Raw genomic sequence first — 21,066 nt, forward strand, 5'->3', positions numbered from 1 at the left:
AGATAAAGGGGTTATATGATTTGGGTGGAATCTCTGTCAGTGTAATGAAGGCTTTGAGGGGTTAGCCCAGATGAACAAATCAGAAGGCAAATCAGAAGGCATTGAGAAGAAAGAGAAATGAAGAAAAGAGGACCTGAGTGCCAGAATGAGGTTTGCAATCAAAATTAATCTAGATATGAAAGCACATGGGGAGCAAAAAACCTCTAATTGCATATAAAGCAATATAAGGAACCTGATTAATGAACACAAGTAATAAGAATTGCTCATTAAAGGGCATACACTTCACCTTAAAACTATTACTGAGATTTTGTGGGAACTTTGACATGATCAGCTATTGGGTAGATTCAATTTCAGGTCCATCAAGTGGGCTGAAGGGCAAGAATTTGACAGGCTCAGCAATTACTGGTCTCATATCTGGGTAACAGAGTGTCTTGGATTGTGCAGTATCACCTATTCCAAGACTTCAAACAGCTATTGGTATAAATTCTGATCATAAAGCAACCCATAGCAGATAAGAGAATATTGCAGCATCTTACATATCTACTACTAACTGAGAGAAATGAGAGAATATTGCATCATCACGAGAGCTTTTGTTGGCACTGCCAATACTAACTTACATTTGCATGCTTATGTCTAAATTCAGATATGCTCACTCAACACAAGGAACTTTGTGCTGGGCCTCATCTTGACAGATAAGTAGGGTCACAGGGACCAGAATCACAGGGATTAACCTGTGACACACTGACAGCACAGAAAGACCCTTGCTGTGATCTTTGTGATTGTGCAGATGTGATCACATAGCACAGATAAAATCATGACTTTTTACTTTGGCTTTTTGCAAACGGAATGAGGACTAAAAATTTTCTTAATGATGAGGTGTTCTTGAAACTGAAAAAAAAAATTGGGGAAATGAACCATTTGTAAAAGTAATTTGACAGAACTACGTGAACATGACTGGAAATTTAAGAACATCAAAAACTGTAATCCCTCTAATCAGATGAAAATAATAATGGCTGGAAAACAAGAGAGAAGGTGAAAAAACCAAAAAAATAAAGCCCTTATTTGTGTGTCTAGGTATGTGTACACATATGTCTGCATTTATATTTACATTAGAAATATTTGTCTTCGGGTATATATATTATAGACATGTTCACAAGATAAGACCTTTCTGATATTTTGAATTATATAAATCAGAAACAAGGAATTGAGAAACACTGAGAAGGCAAAAGAAGAAATAACCTGTTGCAGAAAAATATGACTTGATTATAAGTCCATAAAGCAGAGCCTGAACAAAGAAAATTCCAAGAACTAACAGATAAGATGGAATTGCCAACAATCATCGATACAAGGCAAAACATAGAACTTCATTTATCCACAGTAAGACAGCAAATAGTAAAATTATGTCATACAGTGATAAAATACTTTCTCTCTCAGAGTTCTTTAGAATTTTGTTAAACTGCAAGGATTCAATAGAAGCAATGAACAAAATGCAGAATACTTATAATGCAAGAACTTCTCAAAAGTGAAAAGTGATCACAGACTTTTTTTTTAGCAACCTTAGACTACTTGAGCAATTCTGCTAATTTAAAAAGGAGTAAATAGGGGAAACTGAATAATTCCAGACCCTTCCAGAAGAATAATACTAGACATGGCAAAAACTTTTGAACAGGAGTAGCACCACAAGATATAATGTCCAGGGTAAATTTGAAAGCTTTAGATATGAATGACATTGCCTGAAACAGATTGTCCAGTTCCTAAGCTCAGACTTCAAAAGGGAGGCTTGTAAATAAGAATTGGGTCAGGAAGGAACCATGAGATGCTGTAACAGAGTAAAAAGCCCAGTTTTTGAAGAAGATTCTCGGAATTTATTTGATGATCAAGGTTAAAAGATGGCATAGTCACAGCTTATGAGTACATGCTTGAGAAAGAGATTTCTGAGAAGCGAAACACTTCTTCAGAGGGGGAAGAATGCTTAAATAGGTCAAATAATTAAAACAGTTCCTTAAAATTATTAGTTTGTGTCAAGTGCAAGTTAAGCGTCACCACCATTTTGTTGTTGTTCCTTATTTGTGATTTTTTAACAATCCCCTCAGCACTCTGTCAGTTCTGCTTGCAGCACATCTTCATGTCCTCACTAGACAAACTGGTAGACCAAAATCTCAAATACTTAACATAGGCACAAGACTTTTGGCTGATCTTTCTATCCAGAAGGACAACAGGGATTTCAAAGTTAGTTTCTGTGTCTAATTAAGGTGAACTGCTGTAATATTACAAGCACAAAGTCACAGCAAATCCGATTTTCTATGATAACAGCTAAACAAAGTTGAAGGCTGTGGCTAAAACCACCTGTCGTGTCAATGAATGTGCAATTCTGTTGCCAAAGTCTACCCAGTCAAACACTACACAAAAGCACCAGGGGAAAACAGGTGGTGTGAGTCCTGGCTGCCTTTGTCTTTTCAATGTTTCTCTTTTTTCCCCCCTTTAAATAAACCATGCCAAAAAAGCAACAGAATAACATCAGAGCAAGAGGAGACTGGAAGCATGCAGGATTTGCCTTCCTTGTTGTGCCAGACATCATCCCAGGGTTGTGTAAGAGATGTGCTTTGCTATACTCACAGAGCTTTCCAGAGAAACAGTACAACCAGTAAAAGGACAAAGAGCCCAGTACTCAGCTAAATGTGTACTCTTGGTAGGGATTCTGATCAATGTGTTTCAGCAGTCCACAATAAATGTTTGTGGGCCTAATGGGAACCTCCTTTTTTTAAGGCACATTGTTATTTCTTTATCCTGACCCTTGGACTCTGGTGGCAGATATCCTTAGCCCAGCTGTGTTTGTCTAATGCATCCTGCCTGCCAACAGTGCCAGGTTGTTAACTCATCATTTGGTTCACTGGTTGTCCTTCTCCTTCCTCACTTGTAGCACAGAAACAGGAAATGAAAAGCATTCATTTTTTATTCTGTATTATTGTTCATGGCTTATAATACTTTTACTGATCTTTTATTTTCCAAGAATTCCCTGGCTATTCATCTTCAGTCACATACTGTTAATAATTTTCTTCTTCTACTATCATTTTGAATGGGGATCATCAGCATACCAGCTGAATGTAAAGGGTTTTTTTCATATAACAACCCCAGTGTTATTTTAAATTCCATTTTTCAGAATTGCCAGCAATCCATATGCCTTCACCACTGTGAATATGTAGAGGTTTTTCAGAGATGGTCAAGGTTTACCATTAATTGAGAACCTAGCAAGTATATGAATAATTCCACGTGCTTATTAAAGACTGAAATGTTTCTGTTTCCTAAGGCATGTTTTATTTGCCATTATGTGCCTTATCTTTTTCCCAAATCCTCTGAAAATCTTATCAGCTCCATATTCTGGAGGTGACCACCTCCAGACATTACAAACCAAGTAATGCTAATACCTATGACTGTTTTCTTCATTTCCATATCAGGAATAATCACAATAAAGTGATACAGTTCTAAATGCTGCCCCTCCTAGGTGCAGAATGTTACCAGAGCACAAGTCTGTAGGGCTCTCAGGCTCTTGTCTATCACACTCAGTAAATTTAACAGTGAACTCATTGCTGAACATTCCCATTAGAATTCACTGTTCCATCTCCCACACCTTAAAATAATCAAGGAGTATCTATCAGTCTCCCAATGCGAAGCAATCAGCACATCTTGTAACAAAGCTGAAAATTTGGTAAAGAAGAAGAGGGTGCCTGAGGCACAGATGATTGATTAAAGAGGTTGCAAAACTTCTGTTCAGAAGATAATATAATCCAAGTTCTTCCTGCTGGAATGCAGTGAAGAGATATTGAAAAGAAATGTAGAAAGGAATTGTTGCTTGTCCTACTTGTTCTCTTTAGAGCAGAATTGCAGTTGGCTGAGCTAGATGCAGTGTTTCATTTTAGTAAATAAAGTCACTTTTTATGGACATTGTTCTTTCCTGATCCTTATTTATGAGAATCACAGAGTAACTAAATCTGAAGTTGACTTCCATTGTCTACATTGCCTGACTCTTTCTCAAATCATGTTTAACTGGGAACAAGCTGCTTGTGGTCATATTCTTTCATTTAGAATACCTGAGCAAGCTCTTACAGTGTTTCATCATCTTCATTTCGATCCCTACTCAGCTTTTTTGTCTTATAATGTACCATTTTAGGTGGGAAAAGGACACATTTTGTCCTCTTGCTCAGTTTTTACCTTCAAAGACAAAAGAGAATGTAAAATATTCTGACAATTGAGAGTAGTTCTTTAGTAGCAAGTATTTAATGTTTCTATAAAGTATTCTCTCAAAACCCTTCCTCTACCACTGTTTTTCACTGTTAATAACCTCTGTTTTTCAGCTGCAGGGAACTAGATCCTGACAAGATCAGCTGTGCCACCGAGAAACAACAAAACAGAAACCACTCACCTCACCACACCATTAACCATTTGAAATCAGAAGGGTGTGATATGAAAGGAAGTACAGAAACACTCCTGAGTTTTTAGATAAAGACTGCTGCTCCCACAAAATACCTCTTCTTCTGTCTCTCCTGTTTCTTCTGGCCTACAGATAATTGGTATCACAGTGTTGGCTATCTGGTCTACAGATAATTGCTATCACAGTCTTGGCTATGGCCTTCTTAAATGATAATTCTTCAGCTTTCACATAAATTTCATGTATCAACTTCACCTCTTGACATGCTTGCTCTGGGCAGGGGTAAGATAAATAATTTTAGAAAACACATTATTTTCTCAAAAGTCACCTGCCTTGTCCTTCTTAGGAGCTGTCTCTTAGGAGCTTTGGGAAGAAAGGGAGAAACCCTTCCCTGAAGAAGCTTAGTTTTTCATTCTTATTCAGTTAGTTGGTCCCCCAAGGACATGAATAAATAACTGTGATGCTTCATTTCTCCACCCTAAAGCAAATGTGGCTTATCTACAACTCCTTTCTCCTTCCCCTGTCTTTTTATTTTTTTTTTCTTTTAAGATCACAGGTATACCTAAAATCTACAGGTTTCCTGTTGGACCCTACACAAAACCTACCTTTCCATCCCCTGTAAGCATCAGGCAGAAAAAGGCAGTTCTTGTGTCAGAAGACTTGGGATGTGCCACATCTATTGGATGGGTTAGTAAAAATAGTGACAACAACTCCTGTTAAATATCTGAGCAAAGATGATGTACTCAAGCAGCTTCAAGGGCCACTCAGTATTTGGGCACTGATCAGACACTCAGGCACTGTTGAGGTTAAGAGCACCCTACAGCCTATTCAAGATGGCAAAAATGGATGGAGGATTTGACTATGAATTTGAGACAAGTTATCATCTTTGTGTCGGAAAACTTGTTTCCCTACATGGGATTCCTAGATGAGCTAAGCAGTAAAAAAGCACAGCATTATAGTCTTGTCTGTCATTTTTTTCTTTAGTTTTTTTTGGGGGTTTTTTGTTTGCTTGTTTGTTTTTTGTTTTTCTTCTTTTGAGCAGCCATTACATTAATAATTAGAGAACATTTTGGGTTTTTTTTTTCCCTAACCAAGAATAAGAAGTCTGGAGACTCATGTGCAACCATAGGTGAAAAATACATATAACTCATCTTTTGTCCCAGATAACTATATTATTGCCATCAATACCATCTCATACTTGGGTGTGATCAAAGCACTGATGGAAAGTGGCAAGCTGAAATGGAACATGGGTTACAGCTGGCAAACAGCAGAGGGTAAGGGCAGGGCAATGATTATTCTTGCTTTTGTCACCTGTCAGTTGGACTGAAGCTCTGTGATATATCTGAGTATGAAGTCCACTGTGATATATCTGAGTGTGAAGTTCTAGAAAATTCCAGGTAGCCTGGAGTAAAACAGCTATGTTTGTCTGCAAGTCAGGATGCTGCATATGTAGCAAACCTTTCTCTGAGCTGCATACAAGCTTTTCACAGAATTTGAAAGAAAACTAAACACATTCCTATCATAAAAATACTAGTGAAGTTGTGCCCAAGACCTATAAATATAAGTCTCACTGTGTACATCTGAGTGGAAGAGAGTCCTCCACCTCTCTGTGAGCAGGGTGGATCCTGCCCATGGATGCCCCACAGGGACCATTGCGCTGAAAGCGAGTTCCTCACCTACTACTGCCAGAGACCCACCTCTGACCACCCTGGTCTCACAGAAGCATGTGGATTTAAAGAAAAGCAAATGAAAATGTCTTCAGAAAACAAAATGTTCTGCCCCTGCTCCTCCCGCTGGGGGAAGGATTATAGCACAAACAAGACATGAAAGTTGTTTGTCATGGTATTTAAGTGCTCAGGTGCTCTCAGTACAGCATCAGAAAAAGCCCCATATGGATTAAAATATAAAATAGCCTTCTCTGCTTCTTGCCTGCTTCTGTCATGTCATGCCTATCTTCTCTTTTCTCCCTTGCCTCATCTTCATCTCCCATGGCAAAGAGAAATCCTGCTCACCAGCAGGTACAAGCATTCAGTTCACTCATCCTCCTTCCCAGCCTTCTGCTGTGTCGACAGAGGGGACCTTTGTAAGCAAGCTGGGAGCAGTGCAATGGTGCTGCTCTGCCACAGCATTGCTTCAAGTGCCTTCTTTGGATGGCTCAAAAAGTGAAAGACTTGTTTTGGGCTACATATGAAATATTCAGGTAAGGCCCAGCTAACTCTTATATTTCTGTACCCCTTCAGCCATCACTCTCATTGCACATAACACCCACTGGTCTGTGTTTCTAAGCATAATGCTCCACATGGCTGCAGAGAGGATTTTTCAGGGGCAAGAGGTTTTTTCCCACCTAACTACTGCTTTACATCTCATGGCACTCAAAGTTAATGGTTGCAGCCAATTCAGGAATGCTACTGCTGCCATCTCCTGAGAAAAGCTAGGTGGAGCATGTTTAATGGAGTTACAGAAGCTGCTGCCAGAATGTCTGCCTAACCATGTCCTAATGAAATGGGGTCTTTTGGCTGGACTAGACTAGTCTGTAAATGAGTTATATCTAAGATTACAGTTATCAAACTGAAAATATGGGATCCAAACCCACATGTCTAGCAGTTGCCTGGAAATCTCATTTGCTGATCTAATATTAGATCACAGTACAGGCTGTGATTAATCTTCTCTGCTTCCCAAAGGCACACAGAAAATCCCTGCTCTACTGGGCCATGGAGGTCTCCAAGTCCAGCTAACTGGTACACCTGAAATTTTGAATTTAGAGACACGAATGCTGCTGTGATTCTAAGCAGAAATGCTTACCTTCTCTCATTTAACCCTGAGCATAGAAATTTTGAAGAAAACTGTCAAAAACTACCATAAATTTAAAAACCATCAAGGGATAATATGAAGTCTTCTCAGGTAATCCTGAGCAACTACTGAAAATAGAATTCAGTCCCCTTCACTAAGTAAGCCCTGTGAAATTCCCATTTATAAAATCCCCAAATCCAATGATTAATTTTCCCCTTCTCCTTCTCCATATGTGGGATTGAATATGTTCTCACAGGCACCAAAACGTTTCATACTAAACATTAGTTTAGTTGCTCAGAGGGACAACTATGTGGGTCTAAAAGGCTTTCCCAGAATCTTCTTTTTCATATATTGAAAGCAGTATCTTACACAATAAAATCCAAAAAATGTTCAAAAGCTGCATATTATATACAATACCCTCTGAAATAAGGGGTGATAACAGTAGGAATGCCAGTCAGTCCCAGAGCTTTCTTCATTAGCAGCACCTTGACACACAGTCCTTGCATGAAGCTATGTTGCCATCTGCACCCTGCTGCTGTTAATGAGATTTCTTTCCCATTCAGTCCTTAACAGTAAGGACTCATGCCAATCTTTGTAAAGTACTTCAGCATGGGGCTGCAAAATCACTAAGAAAGTATTAAATAATATTACCTGATCATTATAACTCCTGTGACAACCATGGAAAAATATTTTCTGTTTGCCCAGAGCTAATGACTACTTAACAAATATCACTGTAGTAACATGACTATTTCTAATTTTCTTTCAAATTACCAAGGAGACTTTGCTTCACTTTCAAGATGAGATATTTCTGCTTGTAATTTCTGAAATTGAAAAATTCTACCATTTTTTACAATAAAGATTCACCTTTCTTGATCACAGATGTAGTAGTGCTGATATTCTTTTTTTCCTTTAGCCAACCATAAAGAAAGAGAATAAAACTCCTTTGAAAAGAGTCATTTTGAGAACAGAAGAATAACTTTGGAGCCTCTGCTCCCACTGTCCTCTATCCTAGATAACTGTGTGTCTCCCATCTTACATCCCACAGTCTTCCTCTAGGCTACAAAATACGAGCTATTTCATTTTGGCAGAGTACTAAAAGCAGTAAAAGGTTGCTTTTTAACTTAATATTCCTGAGTCAGCAGAGATGGGGGTATAGAGAAATGGACAGGAGTACTGAGGGGCCACGACCTTGCAAGTCATTCAGCTTTTTCACTGCAAACTTATTACCATGGGTAAGGCACAGGGCTTCCCAGAGGCTGCTGACCTCTCCTGCTGCTGCAGTGGGTCTTGCCATGGCACTGGCACAGGAGTCAGCACTCAGGCAGGGTCCAGGAGCGGATGTTGCTGGCTGGATTGTGATTGCCACACTGCTCAGCTGTGACAGCATATGCTCAGCATTCAGAGCCAGAAAAGGACATGATGCTGTCCTTGCACACTCTGAGCAGCCAGCAGCCTTCTGGGGAGTGAGGGGATGGACGAGTGAAATGTGTCAGGCAGAGCAGGGGAGCTAAACTGAGTGTCAACGGGAACAGCAGAGAACGTACAAGAAAGGCAAAAGAAGAAGAAGGGATGTGCTAAATGGCATAAGGGCAGAGAGGGGAGTGAACAAAATGCTGAAGGAGTGAAAGAACCTGTGACAGTGACAGGAAGTGTTTTCTTATCTATGAAAGGATCCAAGCAGAAAAAAAAAAGGCTAAAACCTCAATGCTTGGAGTTCTCTGACAAAATGCCTTCCTTTCTTTGGAAATGGCAGTCCTCAGAGCAAGTTGCAAAGTCTGCCTCAACAAAGCTACCATCGCCAGTGCAGTCTAAACAGACTGTTAATGACTCTGTATTAACAAAAAGCTGGATCCATATAGAAATAACCTTTGCAGTAACATCCTCGATGTGAATGTGCTGGAAATAATTTCAGTAAAAGCTTATCTAAAAAATACCACTGGGAAGAAATTCTCCATACTTTCATTCTAGAAGGAATAGGTGGTTTTGCTCATATTATCTGGAACAGATCAGAGCAATGTCTGCTTTGTCCCCTCCTCCTGCCACACATCTTAGCAATTTTTACCCCATCATCAACTTTAGGACATGTTCCTCCATGGGAGCTGAGGGTAGTGTGGGTATTCATAGTGAGGGATGCCAGGATACCCTATCCACTTGGGCTGTTGGAGCTTCCAGGAGAGTGAGAGCCTGAATTCCTGCAATAGGCATCTTTGTCTCTGTGGCAAGAACCTTCATGCTCTGGATCCTGAACAAAACTTCACCAGAGCTGCAGATCTCTGCATTTCCCTTCTGAAGCATCTGCCTGGGGAACTGGCAGGAAACAAGGACAAAATATTCTCTGCTTGTGGTACATCCAGAGTCTATTTACTCTGACATTCTTTGGTGCACCATTTTGGCTTCAAAGGACAGCCTTGTTAGTTGGAAACCTCCTGACCAGCTGTGGTCTAATGTTCAACTAGCAGGTCTGCTAATAACACTGAGGGGTCAGAATTCATAGACATAAATAGGCAAATGAACCAGAACTCCTTTTCTCTTTAACCTGCTCCCTCAGAGGAAGGACAAGAACAGGACTCAGCATAACTGAGCAAATATGGAGGATTATACAGATATAGGTGAAATTTCTGTGCATCATACTATGTCCCCAAGAATTAGGCAGATTGCTTCAATATAACAGCCCTTAATATTTGTTCTAAAGTTCATGCTGAATTTCAGTCTTACATTTTACATTCTAAGGAGTTCTGCTTAGTTCAGACCCCACCCTCACCAATGTCTTTGACACCTGGTAAGAAAATGTTATGATTAGTTAAGAAAGTTACCTGACTTATCAAGGACTGGTAACAGCTGAATGATAGCGATATTTTCCATACGAACCACTTCTTCCAGCATGCCCTGTAACATCATGCTATAGCTTGTCTGTCTTTCCCTAGGTGGAGTAACCTCTCTGTTGTCTTGTAGCTAAAAATAGGCAGTTAGGCTTTATTGCCAGCAGCTGCTCCACTCCAGAAAAAGAGGAGGCCTCCCTCCATTCTGATTACCATCATGGTCTGCAGGTTTTATTCAACACTTCAATTGGCAAAATGGCAAACCACTGAATAGTGTGCCTAAGCATGCAATTACATTATAATTCTTGATTGTAATACTCTGCACAGTTGCTACAATGTTCAGCTGAATCTTGAAGTTGGCTGACCATCTTATTCTCTGAAGATGACGGTTTATGGAGGAATAAATTGCAGGCACTGAAGTTGAAATTAGGGAAGCACTTCACATGCTTAACCCTATATTCAGAACAGAAATTAAAGAACATGACTTACACAGAATACATAGCAAGACTAAGCATGTTATTTAACCCCAGAGACCCTTAAGCTAGAGATGAAATTTACTGTGTGTGGATGTAGTTTGTTAAACAAGCTGGTAGATTGATACAAGATAATAACCAGCTCTCAAACAAGCAGTATAATTTTATACTTGGAAACGTAATTTGTTTTTACAAGAAAATTACTTATAAAGTATTTGAGACACACTGACTCTACAAAAGCAGTAATACAAAGACATTAAGTAGTAATGAGTAATTACTAATGAGAAAAAAAGGTTTTCTTATATAGCTTTTATGTTTCTTATTTCCTCTTGATGAAAAATACATTTACATTGTAATGTTAGTTAAGATGAAAATTCTGTCTCCAGTGTGACTTTGCACAGCCACAATCAAGAGTCAGCACCATTAGTTCAAAACAGTGCCACTAGCTTGATCCAGGGACAGGGATCAAAACAGGGACAGAGTACACTAAAGATCATGGCAGTTACATGAAAAGTGTGTTAATGATGGAGCTAAATTATTCATTCTGCCAACAAACTATGTCTGGTAGCTCAGGAACTGCTGTACAGAAGCCATATGTCTTTCTGGCATGTGGCCTGCATGAGTGGAAAAGCTTACCTGCACTGAAGACTCAGTTTTCAGACTGTGTGTGCCACAGCACAACGTATCTAAGGTGTATTGAATTTTCAGTGCTAAAATACAATGAACTAATTTAAATTACTTTTTCATTCACTAAGTCCTTGGGCTTTCATTGTACAGGTAACACATATTTTGTCTGCTCCTTTGTTCTGTCAGAGCCATCCATATATGGCAGGATAAAATTATTAGTGCTTGTTATGTGTCACCACATAAATGCTTTATTTTGTTACCAGGTGTCTTTTCTTCCAGGTATGGCATCTAATTTTCAAGATGCATATAAGTTTCCTAAATTGTATAATCTAATTTAACAAAAACTGTTGGAAAAACAAGTGAATGCACTAACAAAGGTGAAACATAATTTCACTTATGAAATTTTTTATTTATAACATGATTATTCAGTGTGCTCTCTCATTGCTATTTATCAGCATTTGTTTAAGGTTGCAATTGAAGAAAGAATAGTAAATGCAGTTTAGTGTATGAAGGCAAGGTCACATGGCCTTGGCATTAGTTAATTTATCTTTCATGACAGATTCTAGTTTCTGCTACTAGTATTATTACCAGAATTACATTTCTCCCATGACAGTGCATCTGGAGCTCTTGCCTTGCCAAACTTAGTGGTAGCATTTAATTTGTGTGATATTATTCAGTTATCAAGAAAAAGCATGTGCTGAGAAACACTGTAGTTAGTTAATGATAGCATAAAAAATGAGCTCTTCTAAGCAAGAGCAATGTCTCAAGTACTTTGCTAAAAACACTTCTTTCTGAGGCTGCATTATCCCATTCCTGTCATGGGAACCTGGCATTCACCAAGCGGGTCTCCAGATGAAGGTTAATAGGCAGATATGCTGAGACAGGAGACCTGAAACAATTAAATTAACAATTAAATTTCATACATTTTCCCTTAAGTAATGGCAGCTGGACAACGTGCAAAGACTGCAGCACTGAATTATAGGAAAGGCACACTGAGATCACCCTAGTCTAGTCCTTTTTCTGTGGAAGATAATCTCTACATAAGTAATTTTCAGCAGAAAGAAATCTAATCTATCCTTGGAGACCTACACTGATGGAGAAGCCATGTAATTCCCCATGTATTTCCCATAATATTATATACACGTGACTTTGTATGCTTATACCCATATTAAGTGAAGTACAAATATACCCATGGCAGGAGGAGCTGTAAACAATGTAGCTGTAAACAGGAAAGCTTCATGAAAGGTCCTATCAGGATTGAACAGGGCTCTGCTCTTGACAAAACATATCTTATTACCTTTATGTACAAACTGAAAAACACAGTAAAATGACAATGCAGGTTTTGGAAAATATGGAAGCTGCCAAAGCTGTTAATTAGATAGATGATAACTGTAGAGAATTAATCATTTAGTAGGGTGGGCTGATTTTAATATCCTGTTTTAATACAGATAAATTTGCACTCATATATCTAAGGAAGAAAGAGCACAGTTTATATTGACAGGATTGGACTAAGTATTTCAAAGTGATAGAACATGAAAAGAAGTCAGGGTCTTGGTAGATAATTAACTGAACATGAGTTTGCAGTGGGATGATGCAATTAGAGAGTGAATGTCAGCCCTGAAGCCTAAGCAGGGAAAATATGAAGTGGGAGTAAGAAGGTGATATTAGCTCTGTTTATAGCAAATGTAAAACCATGACAGGAATGCTGTGTGCAACTCTCATACCCACATTTCAGAATGGACTCTCTGATAAACCACATAAAGTCCTGCAATAAACATACTAAGGCCTGAAAGGCATGGCTTATTGTGAAAAGCTAGGAATGAGCAAGCTGCCTGTCTTATCTAAAACACAAGCAAAGAATACTATTGTAAAAGGTGTTTTTGATTGTGACTTTCTTTTTAGTATAAGAAGAAAGGGCATAAAAAAGGACAGTATGGGATATTATTCTCTTGAAAAAGTGTTATGTAAGATTTAACAGCAAATCTTAAAAAAACCCTTAAAAAACCCAAATCACCCAGTGAATAATTACCCATATCTTTAATGAGGTGATGAATCTTCTACTCTGTACCAATATGTCTAAAGGTCTTTCCTGGGATATTGCACTTCCAGGAGAAATTACAGACCAGCTGCTGAGACTTACAGCTGAGGTGCTGCAACTTGTAGGAGCATAATGATCTCTTCCAACCTCAAAGTCTATGATTAGGTAACTAAGACAATTATACTTTCTTTGTTTGAATTCTATCAAATAATATTGATGTATACCTGCTGAGGAAGTAGTCCTTAGATCTTTGAGTTTCAAAATAAGGCATTATACTTCACTGGTTTTGGATAGATTTTTTGTCACTAAAATAAATAGGCCTGTATTTTAAAATAATCCTGAGAATGGGGAGATTGTGAAGTTTTTTTCTGAATGGCATAACCTGTTCCCACCAAGGAAACAGCCATTCAAAAATCCTGCTGAATCACTGGAACTAGAAACAGTACTTAATTTTGTCTCTACAGAGATTAGTTGTGCTGAATACAGAAAAATCACATCCTTCAGTATATCATTTTGTTTTCATATTCATACATTTGAAAGAATATCTGTTAAGTAGTCCTGACTGCAAAAACATCAGACTGTGTTTTCAATAAATAATTCCACTTTAATGGCAAAGTAATAATTTAGACAGATACAGTGTGCACACCTGCAAAAAAAATATATGCAAGCTGGTTTACAAGCTAGAGGAACAACAAACCAATAGAAAATACATCATCCAGTTAAGTCCGATGACACCAAATACTTATTATTAGGGTTTTACAAAGACTACAAAAATTTTCAGATGATTTATTTCACTGTTTCTGTCTATTTACAAGATATGTTACATCAAAAATGTACAAAATATAAAATGTGTACAGACAAATGTTTCACAAACAATTTCTGAGTTGTAAACTAGGTGGACTCACTGAGATGTATTGCAGGAAGTTTTGTATATGTAATATTGTGTGTTTGTGAGCTAAATGTGGCAGGAAAAGATTTGCAGGTTTGCTCAGAGCACAGGTACAAGAAAGAGCAGCTTTGCTTTAGTTCTTTGAGTCAGTCAAGGTGTATGAACTGACATTTTGCATCAGAAACGGATCCAGGTTTGGGGGGCACGATGTTGGTCAGACTGAATCCTACGTGCATAAATTCAGAGTTTTATTAGGGCAATAGCACCGTGTAGGAACCTCTAGATTCAGTGATGCAGCTCAGTGCCATTTGGAAACTGCATTGATTTCTTTAAGTTACAGCAGGCGGCCACGGGGTGGCCACGAGGAGTGAATAGCACCAGATACACATCCCGAAGGTAACATCCATGGAGGTGTACAGTATGTGACTACACAATGCCAGAGCCCTTGGGTACCTTCTGGCTCACGTGCACCTATTTTAACCATGGCTCTGGTGGTAAAAGAGTGTTTCCGGTTACTCTGAGCAGTCCAGATGCAGTCTGCTTGTAGCCTGCCGTGACATATGAATTTCAAACATTTTCAGACTTTTCCCCCCAAAATGTATTGGTTTCATACAGATATTGAAACGTGCTAACTGTGGCATTGATAGCTCCTGCATAGTCGTAACAACTGTTAAGTACAGGACAAACACACCGGGTAATAACAGCTTTTAGGTTTTGCATTCTGTATTTGTTTGCAACATACAAGAAATCTCAGCAAGTGAAACATCTCTTAACACCAACAGAATAAAATACAATATTTTTGTTTGTTTGCTCTTGATTTGATTTGTGCAAGGCTTTTTTTTCTTTTTTTTTTTTTTCTTTTTCTCTATATTTACAATACCCACCCAGTAGACTGTGCAAAACCAACCCACTTTTACAGTATAAACTCTTCCTCTTCCACAGTGGACATCACTGCTTCAGTGTTCTTTTATGCTGAATTCTTCATGTACAACTATAGCAATCAAAACAACATGCTGAAACTAGAAAAAGGAAAAAAAAAAACAAACCCATATATTTGTGCTCATGCTGCATCAAGTGCATCCAGCTCTGCTGGATAAGTATTCAAAACATCTATCCTCCCATAAATTCCATTCCATGGGACCAAATGGATTTGAGCCGATTTTGTCAGCATTTAAGTGGCAGTGAAAGTGGGTTTGGGTTCCTTGTGTACTTCTGAGGGTAGGCAGAGAAATATATTCACAAGATAAAAATATTATATAGCAACTGTTCTTTCTCGTATCCATTACTTTAAAAAATCATGATATACAGATATGAGGCTACTATGTTAACTGATGTTTTCTCATTAGTAAATGAAGAAAAAAACAGTGTAAATTACCAATGGTTTAGGAATTAAACCAACTGTAAAACTGTTCTAGAAATCTGTTTTAAGGCAGTGAGACAGCACCATAAGAAATGTTCCTTCTTTCACTGAAAAGGCTCAAACTAATGAAGCCCTAAAAAGCCTTTCATCAGTGTTGGTTAGTAATTGGTAGAAAACTGTTGTTAAGGAGTGGGCAGGCGGTTAAAAAAGACCCTTGTGGTAAAAATAACTTTATAAAATCTGTGACTTGTGTACTAAAAACTTTATGGAGCGCATCACCGTGACCATGGCAGTTAGAATTAAATTGGCACTTATCCAGCATATCACAGTCATGTTTTCTGGTGATTGCACAATACTGTTTGTGCTTTCTGAGTTACTATCATCTTTTACTCCTTTTGGAATGGGCAGTAGTGTATAACACAAACACCACTGCCGTCCTGTGACCAGCACCATGTGGCACAACAGAGGTTAGAAGATAATTAGAAGACTGCATTGTTCATGCAGCAGCTCAGGATAAACTAAAGGAAAAAAAATCCAAAGAAGTTTCGCTGTAAACTTGTACAGAGAAACACAGAGAGACAGAGAGAGAGAAAGAGGATAAGGGAAAAAAAATATTCCAGTTTGGCTAACACGTGTGCAATCTGCTCAGATGCCCTTGGTCTAGGGCACTTTCCAGTTGACAAATGGAGTCTCACTCGGCTCCATAGGTATTGAAATGCCTTGAAATTAAACTAATTCAAGCTTTCCACTTCAATTTTTCTTCCTGATTTTGCAGAATTAGGTCTCCTGCCTCCCTACAACACACCGTTCTTACTGAGAGACCTCAGTGTGCTGCTTTAATACTGGCAGTGGTCTAGTGGAAACAGATTTTACCATCATCCCACAGCAAGATTTTCCCTTTCAGAGAGTTGATTCAAGGGATGAATCCAAAATGTCATCATGGTGGCTGGTGCTATCACTGTCACAGCTCTGTGCGCTCGAATAGTTGGCTGCCTCTTGAAGCCTCATTAGCATATTCATCTGAAAGAAGAAAGCAATGTTTACATAATCTCGTCTCATTTAAAACTGCAGTGACCGTGTTAAAACTTAATTAAGCTCCCCTGCAGTATGAGGTGTGCTGGTACCTAGAGGAGGGACCGTACAAAAGGATTTCAGAAAGGGCAGGGTGTTAGCAGCTCCTACTGGCACTCTTTCCATTGCTTTCTGATTTTAAATAGAAGTTTAAAGGTCCAAAGAGGCATACAAATGGAGCTGCCTGATAACTCTCTTTAATTCAGGGGTGAGGCCAGCTGCAGCTGCAACACCGGCAGAGGAAGGAAGCCATATCTCAGCTGGACATCTGCGCCCATATTTGGAGACAGTCAAGCTTCCAGAAAATTTTTGGATGGTTTAGATGCATTACACTGGAAAAGCAACTGAAAACATAATCACAGTAACATAAATGAGCCCCATCTGCTGTTGGGGGGCTGCCCTTAGGAGCAAAACAGCAACAGATTCTCCTACCCAGGAGGGTAGAGCCCACCATAATTTAGGTATTAATAGTACCTGAAAACCATCTGAAAATAATCAAATAGCAGCATTAAGATCCAGAAAATTACTTGGATGCTTGATGCTTGACTATATAATGGTCAGGATTTTATTTATAAAGCATCCACTTCTGTCAGCATGCTAAGGACTGCAAGCAATGTCAAGAGTACTTCAGTGTTTTTCAAGGAACAAATTCACTGCTGTTATAAAAAGCAGGCAAAGAAAAGTCAAAGCCCAAGGTGTACTCCTAGCAATTTGTGTTTTAAGCCCCTATTTCCAATTTGTTCAGAAATCCTTATATCTCTGTGCTTTCAACTTGCATGGTGAAGTTTTTTTTGGCACTGAAGAGTGTTCAACATTTTTGCGTAGTTTTGCTGAAGCTTTAACACGTATCCATGCTTGTGAACACAGGATACCTGCAGTGGGTGTTCAATACAACCTGCATGAGACGTGTCCTGTTGCCGCAAGGGCAGGGTCTGTCCACCCATGAGCTCCACTGGAGGTGGGGGCAAACCTTCCAGTCACAACTTTCAAGCTTATGATATTTACTCAGGTAGAGATGCTGATCCCAAAGTGCAGGGAGCAGGGGTGAGTGGAAACTGAACTCAGGCTGCCCATAGACTGAGTTTTCACCACACTGGAGATTATGCTGTGCTGGAAGCCTGTCCAACACACTCACTGGAAGCTCAAATCATATGGTCAAAATATCACCTGGAAGCTTATGGAATGGAAGATAAGTTCAAATAAGATGATTTTCTACACTTCTTCAGGACACTGTCTGTTTTTGAACATGAAACACTGAGTCTGAGGAACCATTTTCTTAACACAGTTAAGAGTTCAGTGCATTTTTCTCTGAGAAATTCCCTTTTCCAAGGGCTGCCTATTCTAGAAATATAGAATTCTCTAAAATGGTATTTTGAATTGTGATAAAGGCAGTCCACAGAGAAAGCACTACAAAAGAATAGCAGCTCAACATATGCATTTTAATAGTCCATGATCAGAGGAGGCAATGGTAAACCTGAATGTCTGCGATCATATTTAAATAAAACAATACTTGGCATTGAGGGAAATCAACTTCTTATCATTTAATGCTGCCACACTTGCATTCCTTCTGCATTAAGACTATTACACAATCATCAGTTGACTTGAAATATTATGAGAAATGGGAGGATGGATAATTTCTATTTTCACTAAATTCTCTATGATAGGTAAGTTAGATAATGTGAATATTGCAGTCCTTCATTTGTATAATGTAGATGCAAAATTGCCTGATGAATAAAGATGTTTTCATGATAAAATTGATTAATAAGCTGCTGAAGAGTGGCTCCCAAACAATATAATGATGAAGACCTGATACATGGTACCAGATACATCTGGGCAGATGGGAAATACAAACAATGTAAGGACATATTAACGTGTTGGTGATACATGCCCTCCTGCTTCCTTTCATTTTCAACATTTTCATAAATTATAGGAGGATGCATTTTAAAAGCCTATTCTGGAAGAGGTGCACAGTACTTTTTTACTGCACAGTGTACAGTTTAACATGTGAGAGTCAAGTGCATACTGAATATTTGAATTCAAAAGTTTGAATCTTACCAAGGGATCCCCCTCTGTCTCAGTCTGTGGAACGTGCTTAGAGGTTGTTCCTTCTTTTGCTGATGCATAACCTTCATAACCAACATCTTCAGGCCTTAACTGAAGTAGTGATGGCCACTCATGCTGTAGAGTTGCAGAGCTCCATGGATAGGTATCAGCTACCCACTTGGAGGGATCCTCCCAGGGTGCCCTCTTACCGTACATCTACATTATGGATATAAGACACGTAAATGTTTTACAGACTTTTCAGTACCAGTTATAACAGCAGAAAAAAAAGTCATCACAAACATCAAAACCATTTTAGAAAGAGATTTGCTTTTGGATGTTCTCAGTACTCAGGTAAAATAAGACCTTAAGGAGATTGGATCATCTCCACTAATGATCCTTCAATACACAGAGTGGCTGCAAGTTGGAAAGTGCTCCATAACTAGTGACACTTGTAGACAGCACCAAGTGCTTTGATACAATGTGAAATGAGACCTCAAGGTATTTTGCTTAAGGCATATCAGGGAAATTAACACAGACCTATCAAAAGCATTCAAGTTAATTGGATTTTGTTTGAAGTGAATTAGAAGTACAGATTGTTCACTTCTCCTAGAAAAATAAGATGCTGAAGCAGACATCTGTCCACATCCTAAATGTGATAACTTTCAGAAGGTTAAGAGAATTTCACAAGAGATATATTTTTCCTCACTATGAAGCATAAAATGCTTGTGACTCTGGGGGGAGGACAGAGGAAGAATGAGAATATTGTAATTTTAGGAGATCTGGTAGCATCCTCACTAAAATTCACCCCTCTCGGTATTGCTGTTCACAAGCAGCACGTTAACTTGGTAGCTGCTTTAAAGATTTCCTTTAGCTGTGACAATGATACACTGGGATGGGGAGCCATCCACCAGGGCTTTTTTTATTTCTGCTGCCTCAAACAGTTTCACACAATCCAAGGAACACCATGCTATTGGCAGGGCACACACTCATGGAGGATATAGATGGGCTGTGCTCCTAAAGGGAATATAACAGGGGAGGACTTTAGTGATAAAGGCAGAAGGATGGGTTGTGCTTATCACTGCAACACCTGCTGCCAGGCATATGCTGAACGCAGAGCTTCAGGTTAGGGAGCTAAGTTCCCTGCATTAGGCACACAGATACTCGGACTTTTTCTGCCCTGCACTGAGGCTAGGCTGCTACAAAAGGGATTTGCCTAAATAAGCCAAGAGAAATGGAGGTAGCAGGCTAATTCCAGGCTGTAGCACTTCCTTTCATCTGAGATTAACAGTGACTAAATCTTTTCTGGAATGTAGAGCAAGGCTTGTAAATCCTATGTCTGACAAGTGAGTTTGCAAAGCACCTGACCAGAAAGTCAGTTTTTATCCATCTTTGGTTCCAGGAACGCTTAATTATATGATATAAAAATTTCTGGTTATTATTAATAACATTATTCTATGGAAGCCATCCAAAGTAGCTGAAAGTTAGTACAGCTAATGAAACAAACATTTTTCTTCTATATGCTGCCATCTTCTGCTGCACAACTGAAGTTTGCATTTAAGCAGTTAACCTGCATGCTTGGGAAAATATGAGCATGAAGAATATCACTGCATTTTTATAGCTGGTCTAAACAAGTGCTGTTAATCTCACTGTGGCTGTTCTAGCAAATGTTTGGCAGTATTCTGCACAAGGCATAAACACTGTAATTCCCAGAGAGATAAGCAGTTTTAGGAAAGCATGAGATATTCAACAGGCAAGATTCTAAACCTCCATTGCATCAGTATGTCACCGTGTCAATACTGGTGATAAAGAAACTGCAGCTGCTTACACAGTTCTTTGCCTAGTCCATAACAATCCCCCCTGCACTAATATGCAGTAATATCTTTTGGTGTCATGTGTGGAAAAAATGCCTTCCCAGAAAGCATATTTTTAGAGTATATAGAATTGCTGTGCATAAACAAAAAACCAAAAAAAACAAAAAAGAAAAAAAACCAAAAAAAAAAAACCCCCCAAAAAAAAAAGAAAAGAAAAGGGTGAAAGCCAATTAAAGACTGGGGGAAAAATACAAAAAAAGAGAGACTGGATTAATGTAAATATTTAGGTTTCCTCCAAAGATGTGGAATTATCCAAAATCCTAACCTCTGGTATAATCCAGAGAGTTTTCCTCCTGGTGGAGACCTCATTGCAACCTTCCAGGGGGCTTATAAAAATGAGTGGGAACAACATTTTAATGTGGGCAGATAGTGTTAGGACAAGGGAGAATGGTTTTAAACTAAGACAGGAGAGATTTAGATTAGATGTTAGGAAGAAATTCTTTACAGTAAGGGTAGTGAGGCACTGGAAAAAGCTGCCCAGAAAAGTTGTGGATGCCCCATCCCTGGAAGTGTTCACAGCCAGGAATAATATATCTTTTAGGTTCCTTCCAATCCAAGCCTTATGAAAACATCTTTGTTCACAAACTTTTTCCCACAAATCTGTGTGCCTACATGTGTATGTAGGTGGTAGGAGCTATTTTCTGGCACCAGTGTAAAGC

At 38.8% G+C, this 21,066-nt stretch overlaps 1 protein-coding gene across 1 annotated transcript in view; it reads right to left on the reverse strand.

Annotated features, from left to right (window-relative positions):
- Positions 1-13,756: 13,756 nt before the first annotated feature.
- NAV3 (neuron navigator 3) overlaps positions 13,757-21,066 on the reverse strand; it is a 381,620-nt gene continuing 374,310 nt past the window's right edge. The window contains exons 36-37 of the mRNA XM_066549922.1: positions 18,549-18,752; positions 13,757-16,442 (exon numbers count right to left, since the gene is read on the reverse strand). Coding sequence (XP_066406019.1) covers positions 16,323-16,442; positions 18,549-18,752 — 324 coding nt within the window. The 3' untranslated portion in view covers positions 13,757-16,322. The remainder of the gene's footprint in view (positions 16,443-18,548; positions 18,753-21,066) is intronic.

Source organism: Molothrus aeneus, chromosome 5, assembly GCF_037042795.1.
Source record: "Molothrus aeneus isolate 106 chromosome 5, BPBGC_Maene_1.0, whole genome shotgun sequence".
NCBI lineage: Eukaryota > Metazoa > Chordata > Aves > Passeriformes > Icteridae > Molothrus > Molothrus aeneus.